This window comes from Branchiostoma lanceolatum, chromosome 4 (genome assembly GCF_035083965.1).
Source record: "Branchiostoma lanceolatum isolate klBraLanc5 chromosome 4, klBraLanc5.hap2, whole genome shotgun sequence".
Classification (NCBI taxonomy): Eukaryota; Metazoa; Chordata; class Leptocardii; order Amphioxiformes; family Branchiostomatidae; genus Branchiostoma; species Branchiostoma lanceolatum.
Window position 1 is genome coordinate 2,658,936 of NC_089725.1, and position 18,628 is coordinate 2,677,563.

Below are 18,628 nucleotides of genomic sequence, written 5' to 3' on the forward strand. Positions count from 1 at the left end.
CATGCTAAGGACATCATATTTGAGGTGTAGGTAATGGGAAGGGAATATCCCGCATTTTCTCGAAAATGTTGCCTTTCTACATGTAGTTTGATACTTTCTTTTTGTCTGTTTTTTCAACCCTATGCCGTGCATTGTGCAAGTCCAGGACACGCCCATATATATGGGGATGACATGTATTATTAGTTAGATATGGATGCCTCATCGCCTTTTTTATATGTTCTCATTTTTCACTAGACAATAGTCAATCAGAATGATAAATCTTGAGGATAATGAAGAGCAAAAATGAATAGCTTCATATCAAGCTTTACGAGTCCCATGTGAAGACGCAGCAGGAATGTTTCATTTTCTCCATCTTTATCGGTTTTATTGCTTTGTTCTATCTCAGCATGTAATGACATGTCCATCCCTTGTATAAACTCCTCATCTTTTATTCCAGATGTGAATGATTGCAACCCGCACCCCTGGTAAGTAGTAACAGTTTCTCTTTTGTTATCTCTTTTATTGTTAACAATAAAGTTGTAGCTTTGCTTTTGATTGAACAACTTTATGGAATCCGACCCTTGCACCAGCAATTTATATATGAATGATACATCATAAATGGTGCAATATATGTTGCATCTTTAATTACCAATTTGTTTGACAGGCAATGTTTGTCCAATATCCCTACTGACCAATCTGAAATAATGTTCCCTGTTGTAGTTATAACGGTGGAAGGTGCGTTGATGGAGTCAACTGGTACAGATGTGAGTGTGCAGAGGGCTTCGTTGGACCGGACTGCAGAATAAGTAAGCCCAACATTAATGACTAGCCCGTAATGATTCAGACAAGTTCTGAGGAAACTGATTCATTTACAGAGGTGACATGTGACACCAGATTTTTATCACAATCTCTCGTAACTGCATCACAATGGAACAATGTAATTGACACATGATTTGATTATGGAGACCTCCTCTCACAGATAATAATTGAAGGTTTGCATGTCACTCTTAATTACAGATATCAATGATTGCGCGTCCCACCCGTGTGCCTATGGAAGCACCTGCCTGGATGGCATTAATGACTACACCTGCAAGTGTCCTGCCGGCAGAACAGGAAGGCACTGTGAACTGGGTAAGTCCATGCCCGTAGCCAGGATTTGTTTTGTGTGTGGGGGGGGGGGGGTGTCTTTTTTTACCTTTTTTGGGACAATGAGCACCAAAGGTGCACACTTTCTGGGGGTGGGGTTGGTGTGTTGCATAATCCGGGGGCATGCCCCACCAAAAGATGTTGAAAATTCAACCCTCTGAAATGGCATTTTCTGCATTTTGAGACGATTGCAAAAATTTTTAAATGGAGACTGTCGACATTTGACAGGATTGCAAAATGAAATAAAAAACGAAGACTGCCAACAACAGGGCTGTCAAGAGGGTATGCATTGATCACTTTTTTCGGGTCTGAGTGTGTATGTGGGAGTTCTTCCAAACCCTTCCCTGCCTACAGACATGAAGTCAGTCCTCAACAGTTAAATGTCTGGGTCAGGTACTGTACAACAGGCAGCGTTACCCACTACAGATCAACCAAATGTTTGGATGAAATATTCCATCAACTCACAAGGCAGCATTCCACCACAAATACCTGACATCGTGACTGAGATCAAGGCTCAGGGATGAAATAGTGAAGAATTGTTGGATTCCCAGTCAAGCATCTTGGCACATGGCAATAAATGGGCCAATGATTGTTCTGAGGTCCCCACTGCCACAAAATAGCTTAAGCGTGTGGCTGATAGTGTTAAACTCAATAGTAATATACTGTAAGTCTACTTAGATCCGCGGGGCCTAAAATCCGCGGTTTCGGGCAAATGGAAAATCCGCAGTGGTTCTAAATTCGCGCTGGGCGATGAGTAGAAAAAAATACCTGAACACTGCCATCAGAAAATGCTTCTTTAATTTTTCAAAATCAAAAATTTTACGAAGGTCGCTACAAAACTGCTCCAAAATCATCACAAAATGCGGTCCACGCCTAAACTGTGACGGGGAATTCCCGCCTTGTGATCACGTGAAATCTTGCAGTCAACCAATCAGAGCAAAGTTTTTCTGACGCAAACCAATCAGCGCTTTAGAACAAGCTGTAAACATGCAACAAAGATGGCGGCCCAGTCAGGCCCTTGCCGCTAGCGCGCTGTATTTTGAAGTAAATCACGGCGTAAGATACGACTCATCTACGCTACCTACGCCGAATTTTCATGGGAAAAAAATTACAGGAATAGATTCTCCACCGAATACGACCACAAATGGCGGCAAATGGCGGCAAATCACAGCGCAGGGACTCAAATGCTCGGGCGAAAATCTTGTTTTTCTTTACGTATATTTGCTGGCTTTCTTGAAAAACAGGTTTTTAATGAGATCAACGTATGTCAAAGGCACCGATATCGATTGTTTGCAAGCATAACAATAGCAAAAAACAAAAGAGCGTGATTGTACAACGGTAGACGGCGTCCCCACGCCCGTTATAACAATGCAAAGCCAAAATTTTGGCGTGTATCTCGCTAATTATTTTCTGATTTCTCGGTAAGTTACTAGTATGTGTGTAGCGGTCGGGAGTAGCGACGCCGCTCGGCCAAACTTCTGCAAATTAAATGTAATATCACTTGTATACAATACACGTATGTACTGTGTAAAAGTTTGTCATGTTTTACACAATCGCGTGCATAATTTGTTTATGTGTCGCTTTTCCCTGAAGTCGAGCTCACTCGTAAATGTGGGGAGGGGGGCAAAAGTACGATAAACATATCCGCGGGGAAATTGATTTGCGGCGCAAAGGTCGCCGCCGATTCCGCGAATCTAATTATACCGCGGATCTAAGTAGAATTATAGTATATAAGAACTCTGACCAACAAACTTGTTATAACTCTGGCCACCCAGTACGCAATTTCCTCCACAGCAACCCTGAGACCGCCAAGTCCCTGACACATGTAAAGGAGACATCATGTACTTAGTCATCTCAATTTGGAACTTTGGATTTTGTGGCATTTTGTTTTCATGCAGATATGAACCTCCCAATATGCCAGTTATTTTCTCCATCCAGACAGAAATGATTTCTCCAGATGAGTGCTACGTTGGAAGACGCGTGTAATCTGTTTTCTCTGGCTAGACATGCGTGATATATTTAGGTGTGCCATGTTTTTCATGAAGCGACTATGTATACTGATGATGCCATTGTTTTGTCTAGTTTTAGGGGACCTCCAGCGCCAGCCATGCTGGGGAAGTGGCGGACTGTTTGCACACGGTACAAAGTGGGAGGACGAGTGCAACACATGCTCCTGCAGGAACGCAGAGGTGGTCTGCAGCCAGGTACACACAACCATTCAATAAAGTACTGTTTCAAAATTTTGTCCAGTTGCTTGAGTAACCATTTTTGGCGTATCTTATTACCTGGATGTCTAACCTTCATCAACGATTCAATGGAGTACACACAGATTCAATAGAGTACACAACAGCCCATTTTGCTTCACCCTTTCAACCTCCCACAAGTTTGAAGTTCTGAAGAGAAAGGCCCCTTTATGTCTGTGACACTGTGACAGACGCCCTTGAGATACCATGGAACACTTGGCAGGCTTCCACGTCACATATGGACTGTTTTTGTACCTCCCATCTGTCAATGTTTTTGTTTAGAAGTATGTGTTTTTACAATCTTGCCAGCTGCCACAGTCACTGGCAAATCAGTAAGATAACTTATCAGATAATTCAGGTCTTCTAGGATTATAATCTACATGATGGGATTAGGGACATTTTATAGTGGTGTCACATCTGATGGCTCCATATGTGATATAATAGCAGGGGTTTGTTTGGTGATTTGATGTTAATTTGGATAATCCTATGCGTGTGATAATGTTATAAGTAGTGTTGGTAATCAAGTTTGTGTCTGCTTTGATAGATCTGGTGCGGACCCGAGGTTTGTTTTGCCGGAGACGGGAACACCATGGACTCCATGGAGTGTCCGCCAGGACAGTACTGCATGGTACCCACGGAAGACTCCTGTTTCACCCCTCCGTGTGGACGGTGGGGACACTGTCGCACCCCTGGACTTGACCTGCCTGCCGGTCCGGTCAGCAGGACATCCACCTGTCTGCCTAACACCACAGAACTAGACAACAACTGTGCCAAGATAACCCTTATGTTCGACAAGACTAGGATGTCCACAGTAAGTTCTCTATTCTCCTCCAAAATATTTTGGCCCCCCCAAAAAAAACATCCTGTGAAGTTTGGGCTGGATTCTTGCCAAAAATGTCTTGAATGAGACAAAAAAAGAGTTTGTAGAATAAATTTCACCAAGGCAAGTTTTCTATTGTCGTCCCAAAACTTTCAGATGTCTAGAAATATCCTGTGAAGTTTTGGCTGCATCTTTGCCAGAAATGTCTCAAATGAGACAAAAGAGAGTTTGTAGAATAAATTTTCCGGTGAAAAATTAATTGCAAATGACACATCATTCACTTGCTCCATCTCTTAGAAAACATCAACTCTTGTCCCAAAACTTTCAGATGTCAAAAAACATCCTGAAAAGTTTGGGCTGGATCCCTGCCAGAGATTTCTGGAAGAGACAAGCAAAGTATTTGTAGAATAAATTTCATGGAGGCATATAATTGCAAATGACACAGCATGCACTAGCTCCATCTCTGTGAGAAAACATCCACACAGTGACACTGTGACAGATGGCAAAGAGGTTGCTTAATTCATTCCTGGCGAAATGACAACGTCATTTGAGCAAGGCTTTAAAATGAAGCCTATATCCACAGAGACCACAAATAAGACCTCATCATCATGCGCATTTATATGTTTTCATCACAGTTAATGTCATACTGCTCTAATTGTTTTAAGCCTTTAGATGGACTATAAATCACAGCCAGTGTTAGTCTGTCATCCCGTGCCCTCCCTAACAGACTGAGTACTGTAAATCACTTTAATATAGCGGCAGGAAAAATTAGGGGTTGGGGGAAAATGGAGTACGTCACTGCACTTAAATCTAACGGTGGGAACAAACATTACTGTCTCAAATATTAGTGATCAAATATTTGCGATGATGAAATTTTAGCTGTTGACTAGTGACCGTTACATCAGCTTAAGTTAAGTTACAGTTAACAAATCAAGAATTACAGTATATATTATCCTTTTTGTCTGCTGACCAGTCCAAAAATTCTTCATCTAATTTGGTTGCTACTCAGTGCTAGTGCTATCAAATGCAGGGCTGTCTCCAGTACCGTCCCTCTGTCCTGGGACGGAAATTTGCTTGTTGGGACGGAAAAAAAATGTCACCTTTTCAGGCCCCAAAAAATCAAAATTTCATGACATGAGACTGATGTAAATGTATTTGTTTATGACTCCTAAACAATGAGTGGGATGGAAAAAATTTAAGCTGGTGACATCCCGGATCAAATGTCAAAAATTATTTTCAGGAATAGAGTGAAAGTGTTCTAAGATGAAGAAATGACACAGACTCACAAACTGCTCTTTTGTTTTTGCCTGAAGGGAGTTTGTGTGGAGGATATCTGCAATACCCTGCGTCACTTGCCTGTACTGGATGAGCTTGCCTGGGACAAGTCGCTCCTACTGCTGTGTGACACGGTGGAGGATATTAACAACTCCATAGCTGTTGCAGTGGTAAGTCACCATATGTATGGACACTGTCGACCTCGAACATGTATTTTGCATCAGACTGAAAAACCATGCATCAAACTCAAGACAAGTGTAGAAGGATACAGTGTACTCATATCATTGTGTCTTTGTGAAGTATAAATCTTGAACTGTTTGCAATGATTTTGCTTTCGCGGTGACCTCTCCACAGCGATTTCAAGGCACCTTGAAAATGTGTTACTAATGTAATACAATGTAGATCTACTACATGCACTGCAGAATTCAACCGTGAAAATAAAACATTGCGAAAACCTCCTTTACCCTTCGCAGTAGGTCCAGCAGTCAAGGATATTTCTGCTAATCCTCCACCAACCTGAACTCTTGTGGGAAAAGACATTTCCCACAAGGGGGAACTAGTGTGTTGCCTTGTACCTTGCCATGTGTGAGTGACTCATTGTGATTGACTTGTTGTCGTTCTGTCCACCAGTCCACAGAGGACACGTCGGGAGGCCGAGACAATGTGGTTCGGGAGGTCGTCAACGCTATAGCAGCCTACATCAGCAAAAAGCAGAGCAACAGCTCTATCCTCGCAGCTATTGTAGAGGTGAAGGTAGAAACCACCATCATCAATTATAAAGGTGAGAGTCAGCACATTGCCGTATTAATCAAGTCCTGTTTGTCTTCTGTCTACGTTGATGGACAGATTGAGTAGGTTTTGGTATGATGAAAAATTATAATGCATTATGAGGATGAAAACGGATTAAGTATGGAAGTAAATTATCGTAGGCTCATAGTTTCATGAATAATGGATTGAACCACTCATGATGTATCTCTGGCTGCTCCAGATTTTAACATGTGCTTACTGAGCTGTCATTAGTATTTCCATTCTTTTGGAGAAGGTATCAGATACCGTAAATGTTGACAATTTTTGCAGTGGTGTAATGTTGGCAGTTTTGCAGTGACCTCTTCAACGCAAACCTAAAACCAGTGCAAATATGCTCATTCTGTCTTCTGCCGACCTCCCCCTTTGCTTCAAATGCAAACTAAATACCATCATGAACACTCCATTTTTCCCCTGCCGTGAAGTTGAATCCCCACGAATTTAAAGGCATTTACAGTATTGTCTTGTGCCCTTCACTCCCAGAGATGTTGTTGTTTTCCTGTACACGCACCAGACGTTGTGATTACATTTTGCAGCTTATCCATAACCATGCAACATCTGACGCACATTTGTTTTTCTGTTTTTTCCCAGACACATTAATGGTCCCGTTGATCTGCGCCATTGTCGGCTCCATTGTTCTCATCAGTCTTGTGGTCTTTCTGATATGGTGCCTCGGCCAGCGGAGAAAACGACGGCCTCCCAATCCAGACCACAGAATAAACCTGGAGAACAAGACAAACAATAAACAAGAGGATGTCAATGTACAGCGCTACAGAAATCCCATTTACCAACCTATAGATAAAGGCACACATTCGAGAAATTCATTAGACTCAGTTGACAACCAGCACAGAGAAAAAGTTTCACATAAAAACCAAAGAGTACTTTACAAAAGAGACTCTTACAGAGACAGAGGGAAGCATAATTTAGACAAGCGAAAAAATATAAAAGATATAAATACAAGAAGTTCACAAAGTGTTGCCAGCATTGAACTGATAGTATAGCCCCTGTGGCACTTATGTGTAAGTATTATAAAGTTATTGTGAAACGTTTTAGTTCGCAGAAGTTATGTTAATTTTTTGAGTGTAATATATTATGAGCATCTCCATATGTGTGATCTTTATGAGACAATTCTGATATAGAGTTTTCTTATGCAGTATTGGAGTCAGTGCTTTTGTATGTTTTGTTGAGATTGTGTACAAAGTCAGATTTAGAGTGAAAGCATTAGAGTCTTCACCAAGATCATTGGTTATTCAAAGCAAAGCTATTGTCCCAGTCACCTTTCTGTTGGTAAATGTGTATGTTTTGAAATTGACACTTATGATGACACTGCCGAGCCTCTCCTAAACACATCATGTTAACAAAAGAGATCTCTCTGGGTTATTAAGACAATGGAAAAGCCTTCCCAAATTTACAACTTCATAGTCAACTGTCATCTTAAAAGCCCTGAGGGACCATTAAAAAAATACGCAGTTCAATCTTTTCTATGCACAACCTTCTATAGTACACCTTTAACAAACTATTTCTTGAAGAAAGACTCTCCTATTTTTTTGGATATTCAGTTATAGTAGTTGGATGCCAATGAATTGGTCTAAAGTGTGAAAGAAACATTTCTACTCTTTCTAGTTACAAAGTGATACTGCATACTTCCTCTGTACAAACAGCAACTACATGTATGTACTGCTATGCAAGAAATGCAAAATAGCCTCGTACAGTAACTACTCTGTAACACTATACAGGCTGATGATATCAGCAAATTTCTCAGCGCAGCTATTACTATTAGGATACAGCAAGAAAGAAGGCCCTACTTCTCTTAGTCACATGATGTTGTTGCACTGTACTACTGGGCCATTCATGCAGAGTAGGTTTGGTGTGCATGCACAATTCCCTCCATGCTTCTCAGAACGCAGCGGGATGTGCTGCTTTTTGCGACAGAATGAAATTTGTAGAAGCAATTAAGATAAAATGTCCTGCCAAACTGAACGCTTTGGTCTCTTATGGTAGACATTGTCTATTTTGGGGTATCCTAAGGGCTAATTCTCTAAGTGAAGGGGAGATGGGATGTCCCTGCATGTTAAGAGCATGAACCAGGACTGCAATGTATCTTTCAGGAAGAGTACAGGCTGCAAAAGCTCACGGTATGCACTACAACAGAGGTGCTCAAGCAGAAGGGCTACTACTGGACTAGAGAGGGAAAATCTTATAGATGTCAACTACTAGTATCTATCATACTTGATCTGTACATATGTAAATATTTAATTAATATTCATGTATATTTGATTAATTTAAAGAAATAATCAAGAGAGAGAGCTGGACACCATTCCTGTATTTATATGTGAGTTTGTGGATGTTAATAGCTGTTGAGAGCATGCCCCAAGTTATGTGTTATGCAGAAATATTTATCATGGACGTATGCTGTCAGTATTGAGATACCTGCTGAACAACTGTTGTACAGTACAGTTACCGAACACAACATTAAACAGTACAAGTGTAGACCGTACCCTACATTACAACAATACAATAGTGCGAACCCAGTAGTGAAACTAGAAAACATGACAAGACTTCGATCCTCTTCTCATATTGAGAGAAACATTGTACAGACTTAAAACAGGGCTAAAAATTTGACGCAAGAATCCAAGTATCTGACATTACATTGTATTTGCTTATCAGTAGTTGGCTTTAAGAAACATGACTTAAGTATTGGTACATTTTCCATGAGTAGCTTTTACAGTAGTTCACAGTAAAACGATGTTTTGAAATTATTGTAGTGATGATTTTAAAAATCTGCTTGAATTTTTACCCCTGTTTTACATTACCAGGTGAACAAACAATATAGTGAACAACATAGCTTGGCTACATTAGAACGGAACCATCCAAATTGGCTAGTATACAGGATCGTAGGTTCAGTGTTCTGTGGGAACTTTTTCTTCTGGAAACAATTCAGTTTGTTTTTTCTGGCTGTAAATTCATGCTGTTCCGCTTCTCTCCCCTGCCTCTGCTGAGTTGTGTCCTTTCTAGAGAGGTCTCTCGTTTATTTTTCTACTTGAGGACTTGAATTTTTCCGACACGTCACCCTTTGCAGATCACACTCTCCTAAGGGCTCCAGAGATCCATTTTCTTCTGCTGTAGGCATGGAGATGATATGTGACACATGACTGTGAAAAACACAAGAAGTAGCATGTAAATTATCAAAGCTTCTCGGTATTTTCCCTGGTACAAGTTTGTATGTGGACTTGCAAGAGGACCTATATATAGGGACACGTTTGAAATAAATATCTATTTAAGATATTTTGTACCAATTCTTGCCTTTTCTGTCGCTTCCTTTGGAGATGTTTTAGTAATGTTTTGGAGATATTTGAATAATGGACAATAACAATTACGCCGTCATTAGTAAATTTTTGCATCTCAGTGCTGCATAATCAATGATTATTTGTAATCAAAGGCTCAGGAGGGAAGATCCCTGGTATAATAGAATTACAAAATTGGGTCAAACTGCACCTAACCTCAGGTCATGCAATCTTATGACACTGCCTTGCCACCAGATAAATCAGATAATGGTACTCAAGTTGGGAAGTTTTTTTTTCATATACACATATATATGACACCAAGTGATGGACCAAAATTACATATTTCTAGAAGATTTATTTTGGACCTACAATTTTGGTATGTTTCAAAGCATGCGGGTGTTGTCAACAGTGTCTTTTTCAACCATTCAGCCAGTTTTAAAAGGCTGCAATTTGAATGCAGTTCTAGATGATAATACCGAAATTCTTGCAAAGGCTCATGTCGCAAACCAAATCATGATCTCAGCACATGCTTTTTCATGTAGCTAGTAGTTAGCCATAGTATGTATATTTCCGCTTTGCTACCTTCATCTGGAGAGCTGTGTCTAATTTCTAGAATTACCATGAAACTCCTTAAATTTGCAATTTGAACTTGTCAGTAGGCTCTTTTGCATGCTGTAAGAATCCATTGAAATTGTCAATCAAGTGGCCTGAGAGGTGAACGGTCTGCAGAAATCTGCCTAACTAATTGACCCACGATGGGGTGTTACTGTACTGTTGAGTGTACAGCGTATTTGATCTCGCCTAACTATGAATCCATGATGTTCTCATCACAACAGATTGGGCCACACTGATTCGATTTTATGGATGAAATCCCCCAAGAAACCCCAAAACAGAAGCAAGCACGCACAAATAAAAACGATGCCTACCTTAATTTCTGGAATCTAAGTGATTTGATTTATTATGCTGTATTAGTGTATAAGGAAAATACAGCCAGCGATGGCCACACCAATTTGATTTGTTGCTTCTCGGATTTTTTCAGAAAAAAATTGGAGCAACAGGGCGACAAAAAAATCATAAATTTTTTGGGCAAATAGTCTGGGGTGAAGATAAGGGTTTACATACATGTACATGTAACATCAAGAATAAGAGGATTATTCAAATTTCAGCTTTGTATGGCTCATTTTATGCAATGCACCCCATTCTTTGATCTAGTACTATAATTTCAGTAACAAAATTACATTTTGCCATGTAATATATGGATTGATATTGAGAAATAGTTTAAAAAATGAAAAATTATAACTCATGATCAAAATGACCACACTTTTTAGGTATGTGCAAGCCTTTATAATCTATTTTTGTGGCTATTGAGTTTTACAACTGAACAAATAGTATAATTGATAGTTAAAATTTGTGAATGGGAATAGTGACCCAATTTTTTTTTCAAAATGGGAAAAACAGGACAGGCTTTTCCGAGAAGCAACAAATTAAATTGGCGTGGCCTATGATACTAAAAGAAGAAATCCTTTATTATTGTTCTTTCATCAGGAGGCGGGTTCTCTTGTTTTAGGCCATGGCGCAACAAATTAACTTTGATACTTGTTTCAGAAGACCGCAACAAAAATTAAGCCCGTCAAGCGGCTCTCCCCGGCGTCCAAGGCTATATTGCACCGATAGGTAATCCCACACCTTTCACCATTTTGGAAGGAAAATTGGATATACTGATAGATAAACAGACAAAATCGCTGTTCTTTTTGTTCAACGCCTGCATGTTTCACACATGATTGAATTCTAACGTGGTGGCCCGTCAGAACGTGGCAATCCACAGTGATGTATACTCATATCTATTGGTAGAATGTCAAAGGAAACATAATTTATGACCTACTGTCCTATTGTTCTGCTTGAGAAATGTCTTGAATATTCTTTCTCTTGATTTGAAATCGTCGCATTTTCTAAATCAAAGCGAAATAAGCTTTAAGAGCCATTGCATGAGAAAACCAGGCAGAGGTGGGAAGATGGGGGTCGGCCAAATCGGCTCATACTTTGTACGTGTGATAGGTATGTTGAACTATCAACAACCATATAATTAAAACCCTCCAGCTATTTCTCGTTATGGAGTTCTGGGACCCCCCTCCCAGACCCTCGAAAATCGGTAAGGGGAGCATGTACTTTTCCCATTTATGCAAATGAGCAAGTGCGCGTACGCAGAGACAGGCATGTATTAACACATACATCACGGCACTTCTCAACCACAGCGGTCATACGTCACTAACATGTACACACCCATGCCCTCTAACGTACATTCGGTCATACCCTCGTGCACTTGTATTCATCCTACCTCATTCTGCATCACTCTCGTACACCCTTGTGCACTTGAATTCATCCCACCTCATTCTGCATCACTCTCGTACACCCTTGTGCACTTGTATTCATCCTACCTCATTCTGCATCACTCTCGTACACCCTTGTGCACTTGTATTCATCCTGCCTCATTCTGCATCACTCTCGTACACCCTTGTGCACTCTCATTCATCCTACCTATACCTGATGCACCCTTGTACACCCTTCTTATTCATCCTACTGTTTCTGCATCACTCTCGTAGTGGCCCTTGTGCACTCTCATCCATCCTACCTATACCTGGTGCACCCTTGTACACCCTTCTTATTCATCCTACTGTTTCTGCATCACTCTCGTACACCCTTGTGCACTCTCATTCATCCTACCTATACCTGGTGCACCCTTGTACACACTTCTTATTCATCCTACTGTTTCTGCATCACTCTTGTACACCCTTGTGCACTCTCATTCATCCTACCTATACCTGGTGCACCCTTGTACACCCTTCTTATTCATCCTACTGTTTCTGCATCACTCTCGTAGTGGCCCTTGTGCACTCTCATTCATCCTACCTATACCTGGTGCACCCTTGTACACCCTTCTTATTCATCCTACTGTTTCTGCATCACTCTCGTACACCCTTGTGCACTCTCATTCATCCTACCTATACCTGGTGCACCCTTGTACACCCTTCTTATTCATCCTACTGTTTCTGCATCACTCTTGTACACCCTTGTGCACTCTCATTCATCCTACCTATACCTGATGCACCCTTGTACACCCTTCTTATTAATCCTACTGTTTCTGCATCACTCTCGTACACCCTTGTGCACTCTCATTCATCCTACCTATACCTGGTACACCCTTGTACACCCTTCTAATTCATCCTACCAATTCTGCATCACTCTCGTACACCCTTGTGCACTCTCATTCATCCTACCTATACCTGGTGCACCCTTGTACACCCTTCTTATTCATCCTACTGTTTCTGCATCACTATCGTACACCCTTGTGCACTCTCATTCATCCTACCTATATCTGATGCACCCTGGTGCATTTTAATTCATCCTACCTATACCTGATGCACCCTGTGCATTCTCATTCATCCTACCTATATCTGATGCACCCTTGTACACCCTTCTTATTCATCCTACTGATTCTGCATCACTCTCGTACACCCTTGTGCACTCTCATTCATCCTACCTATACCTGGTGCACCCTTGTACACCCTTCTAATTCATCCTTCTGATTCTGCATCACTCTCGTACACCCTTGTGCACTCTCATTCATCCTACCTATACCTGGTGCACCCTTGTACACCCTTCTTATTCATCCTACTGTTTCTGCATCACTCTTGTACACCCTTGTGCACTCTCATTCATCCTACCTATACCTGGTGCACCCTTGTACACACTTCTTATTCATCCTACTGTTTCTGCATCACTCTCGTACACCCTTGTGCACTCTCATTCATCCTACCTATACCTGGTGCACCCTTGTACACCCTTCTTATTCATCCTACTGTTTCTGCATCACTCTCGTACACCCTTGTGCACTCTCATTCATCCTACCTATACCTGGTGCACCCTTGTACACCCTTCTTATTCATCCTACTGTTTCTGCATCACTCTCGTACACCCTTGTGCACTCTCATTCATCCTACCTATACCTGATGCACCCTTGTACACCCTTCTTATTCATCCTACTGATTCTGCATCACTCTCGTACACCCTTGTGCACTCTCATTCATCCTACCTATATCTGATGCACCCTGGTGCATTTTAATTCATCCTGCCTATACCTGATGCACCCTGTGCATTCTCATTCATCCTACCTATACCTGATGCACCCTTGTACACCCTTCTAATTCATCCTTCTGATTCTGCATCACTCTCATTCCCTAGCTGTTCTATGCAACTTCCAGTTTATTTCCCCTTGTACCTCTTCCCTAAAATCCTAATTAATTGTATACTGAGTACTAAGTTTGTTTATGATAAATGGCTTTTCTACCAGTCTTGGTGCTGTTACCTTCCCTCTAGCCCACCCACAGCTTGACCCAGATCCTCTTCAAGGAAATTCCATAAGAGGCCAAACCCCCATGCACAGCCTTGAGGTCCAGAAAGGGTAGATGCTGAGGTAGCCCACCCCACTAGCCCACCCCACTAGCCCACCCCTGTAGACCACCCCATCGAATCCGCAAACCCGTACAAGGGTGCACCAGGTATAGGTAGGATGAATGAGAGTGCACAAGGGTGTACGAGAGTGATGCAGAAACAGTAGGATGAATAAGAAGGGTGTACAAGGGTGTATCAGGTATAGGTAGGATGAATGAGAGTGCAAAAGGGTGTACGAGAGTGATGCAGAATGAGGCAGGATGAATACAAGTGCACAAGGGTGTACGAGAGTGATGCAGAATGAGGTAGGATGAATGCAAGTGCACAAGGGTGTACGAGAGTGATGCAGATTGAGGTAGGATGAATACAAGTGCACAAGGGTATGACCGAATGTACGTTAGAGGGCATGGGTGTGTACATGTTAGTGACGTATGACAGCTGTGGTTGAGAAGTGCCGTGATGTATGTGTTAATACATGCCTGTCTGTGCTTACGCGCACTTGCTTATTTGCATAAATGGGAAAAGTACATGCTCCCCTTACCCGAAAATCCAACAATTTAAGGCTGAAAATTACTGAAATTGTAATGGCTACCCTGGTAATTCTGATAAAGATACAAACATAAGTTTTGTATTTACGTATAGAATGGGTTCCCTAGTTTTACCTACCAAAAGTTGAAGGTGAAGCATTGAACTCAAGAGGGTGTACTAGGGGGTTACCAGAACCAATGAAAACAGAATTTTCATCTCTTTGAATTTTAGTCATTTTTAAGGGGAATTATCTGCCCTGGGCAGTGGCTTTGGAGAATGGTTTTACTGTTGCTGGAGAGAGAGGAACATCTACTGATTAAAAAACTAGCGTCGTAAATTTGGGACACTCATAACGCGAGCCTCTTTATGGGGATTTTTCGGGTTTGGGGCTATAATAAATCAGGTAATGACATCTCACTGAGGGGTAGTTTACGGCACTTTTTTCTTTTGCTGGGTGAAAACCATGCATTATTATCATTAAGTGCTCAAATTAATGTAAAATGTTGATTTGGGCTCTACATGGGGGATATAAGGATACTTAAAACGTGAATTAAGCTTGTTTTACCCCTTTTACAGTTGCTTTCTAAGACGTTAATTAGTAAGTTACTAACTAAATAAGAATGTGCAATTATGAAGTGCTCAATAGTGAAAAGGCTATGTATGGGGGTTATCAGGACTCCGCATATGTGATATCAGTAGTACACGCAGGTACATCAATGGTGCAGAGCTACATGTACTTTATATGGATAGTCAAGAAACAAGGCAGTCACTATTAATAACGAATGTCAAGAAACAGTTTTTTCGGCTGAATATATACACTTATAATTTCGGGTCAGTACAGGTATTATACTGAAATCGACAGATTGTACATTGCAGTTGCAATTGCTCCATTTTAAAAAACATTCAATATTTAATTTTGGTATACGGTATCAAGCATTCTCGAAGAACTCAGCCAGTGACTGTAGCTAGTAATTTCAATCTCTTTTACAGATTTACAAAATCTGATATGATACAATCCACAATACATGGTACCTGGCTATTGGTTAGCGGGACAGCCAGGTACTTGGGAGCTAAGTATTTTATATGTGCTATGCTACGGCTGCAAAAGTTTTGAATATTGTTTAACCAATACAATATAAAAACTAACAGCATTTAATTAAAAAGGCACCAAAACATACATTTGCTATAGGTGGTTAGAGTTTGTAATTATCTTATGAGAATTGAAATCTCAAATGTTGAAAAACGTTAAGGGCATCACTGAAATTCTTTGTATGTATTATTGCCGTAATACAGATAATAGTGCATTACAAGTCAATGGTTCATAACATAGAAAAGTCTATAGAAACAGACATACGCCCAGAACAGATAATCATCAACCCAAGCATGTGCAGCTGCGCAAAATGGTCGCCACTGGGCAGATGTAAGAGACTTTCCCAAATACTGGTCGTGTTCTGGAAAGTGGCAAGTGGAAACTTGATGCGTCATCATCAGTCCTGTCAGCTTCAAGGAATTCAGCCCTTTACATTTGGCACGTTTGCAGATGTTCATTTCTCACAAGGAATCAAAGGATATGTGATTGCAATAGTTGATATTTTTGTATTATTACTTTCATCCTTTAATTGTGAGGTGACACAAGTTTCTTTACAAGTCTCTGGCAAGCATGACAGAATAAAGATCATTATCCTGTAGACCTACATCCTCCTTAATCACCTTCTTGAGAGTCAGTGCAGAACACGTTGATATACATGATGTTGGACTTCAATTTCTTCATGATTATATTTATCTGTCCCACGCGTATGTCTGTTTCTATGGACCTATGGTATGGTTTTCAGAATTGCATGCATTTTGTAGATAGCATCAAAATTTTAATCTGTGTGCTGCAGTTTGCTTAATTCATTATGATACCTGCACTGATCCTGATTGACCATCAGAACTAAATATATTTAGCTAAAATCGTCTCATTTTCTTGATATGTGTTACAGTCTAGTTTCTTGATTGTCCATATAAAGTACATGTAGCTCTGCACCCATGTGCACCGGCGTGTGTATAATGTGGAGCCCATGCACAGCCTTTTTTTCATTATGTACCAGTTCGATCATTTAGTGAGAAACGTACTTATTGAAGTCTTAAAGAGCAACGGTAAAATGTGTATAACAAGCTTAATTCGCATTTCAAGTATCCGTATATCCCCATCTACAGCCCAAATAAACATTTCTAATTCGTGTTAGCATGCTACATGTATGACAATTATGCATATATATTGAGCTGAAAACTGTTTCTGGAAATTTGTTACGGTGTCTGCCTTGTTTCTTGATTTTCCATATGAAGTACATGTAGCTCTGCACCCATGTGCCTGCGTGTACTAGTCATATCACATATGCGGAGTCCTGATAACCCCCATACATAGCCTTTCACTATTGAGCATTCCATAATTGCACATTATTATTTAGTAAGTAACTTACTAATCAACGTCTTAGAAAGCAACTGTAAAAGGGGTAAAACAAGCTTAATTCACGTTTTAAGTATCCTTATATCCCCCATGTAGAGCCCAAATCAACATTTTACATTGATTTGAGCACTTAATGATAATAATGCATGGTTTTCACCCAGCAAAAGAAAAAAGTGCCGTAACCTACCCCTCAGTGAGATGTCATTACCTGATTAATTATAGCCCCAAACCCGAAAAATCCCCATAAAGAGCCCCCATTCACGGCTCGCGTTATGAGTGTCCCAAATTTACGACGCTTGTTTTTGAATCACTAGATGTTCCTCTCTCTCCAGCAACAGTAAAACCATTCTCCAAAGCCACTGCCCAGGGCAGATAATTCCCCTTGAAAATGACTAAAATTCAAAGAGATGAAAATTCTGTTTTCATTGGTTCTGGTAACCCCCTAGTACACCCTCTTGAGTTCAATGCTTCACCTTCAACTTTTGGTAGGTAAAACTAGGGAACCCATTCTATACGTAAATACAAAACTTATGTTTGTATCTTTATCAGAATTACCAGGGTAGCCATTACAATTTCAGTAATTTTCAGCCTTAAATTGTTGGATTTTCGAAGGTCTGGGAGGGGGGTCCCAGAACTCCATAACGAGAAATAGCTGGAGGGTTTTAATTATATGGCTGTCCATAGTTCAACATACCTATCACACATACAAAGTATGAGCCGATTTGGCCGACCCCCATCTTCCCACCTCTGCCTGGTTTTGCCTGGTTTTCTCGTGCAATGACTATTAAAACTTCATACCCCTTTGCGAGCCTTTCGCCTAAAACACTTCATGATCAAAAACCAGCCAGAGCCCCAAAACCAGCCAGAGCCCAACTCTTCTGTAGGCCTAGCAGAAGGACTCTGGGGGTAACGTTATAACAAACAAACAAAAAGAACGATACGTACGGAATTGATTGCGGGGTTGATTTCAAAAAGAAAAGGGAAGTTATGCCAGTTTGTAACACCATCTTCGGAAACTCGACAACATTCAATGTTTACCTTCTGAAAAAGAAATAAGATTTAGTTTGCTGCACCGTCTTCTGAGGCAAGACAATCTACCTAATTTCAAAACAGATGTTGTGTGAAAGATTCAATTCAATCTTTATTGAACAAACTCGCAGATAGTCATAACTGTAATGTTCTGACAAAATCTCGGTAAGCACTTCAGTTCAGCTGATCCACTTATCCATTATCAAACGTTTACAAATAAGCTAAGATCTACGATACACACAATTAAAACATATTCACATCCATTGGCAATCACGTTATGACATTATCAATTCAATACGTAAGAGGCGACGTGTGTGTCGCAAATTAATCCCCCTCTCACTGAACCCGCGGCACGCTGGCGGCGTCGCTGCGGTCGATTGAATTGACAAAGCTATTTTACTTTATTGTAGTGAAATTCTAGGGACTAATATTCGATTCAGGGATTTGATTCTAAATGGGGAACAGGAATGTCCTCGTGAAAACATTAGGGAAACTGTGAGCAACATCCTGTCACCGATGTTAGGAACAAATTTAAATGATATTATTCTCAAGGTTACCCGGACTGGGAAGAAATCTGACGTTTACAAGTCTTCCTGTTCTAGTTCGTTTCAAGAAGTACAAT

General features: G+C 40.6%; 1 protein-coding gene across 2 annotated transcripts in view; it reads left to right on the plus strand.

The window, feature by feature from the left end:
- Positions 1 to 9,563, plus strand: part of LOC136432225 (protein jagged-1-like) — a 58,015-nt gene extending 48,452 nt beyond the window's left edge. For both annotated transcript variants that reach the window (XM_066423286.1, XM_066423287.1), the window contains 8 exons: positions 437 to 464; positions 700 to 785; positions 997 to 1,110; positions 3,208 to 3,329; positions 3,913 to 4,179; positions 5,502 to 5,633; positions 6,094 to 6,244; positions 6,859 to 9,563. In XM_066423286.1, coding sequence (XP_066279383.1) covers positions 437 to 464; positions 700 to 785; positions 997 to 1,110; positions 3,208 to 3,329; positions 3,913 to 4,179; positions 5,502 to 5,633; positions 6,094 to 6,244; positions 6,859 to 7,268 — 1,310 coding nt within the window. In that variant the 3' untranslated portion in view covers positions 7,269 to 9,563. The remainder of the gene's footprint in view (positions 1 to 436; positions 465 to 699; positions 786 to 996; positions 1,111 to 3,207; positions 3,330 to 3,912; positions 4,180 to 5,501; positions 5,634 to 6,093; positions 6,245 to 6,858) is intronic.
- The last annotated feature ends 9,065 nt before the right edge of the window (positions 9,564 to 18,628 follow it).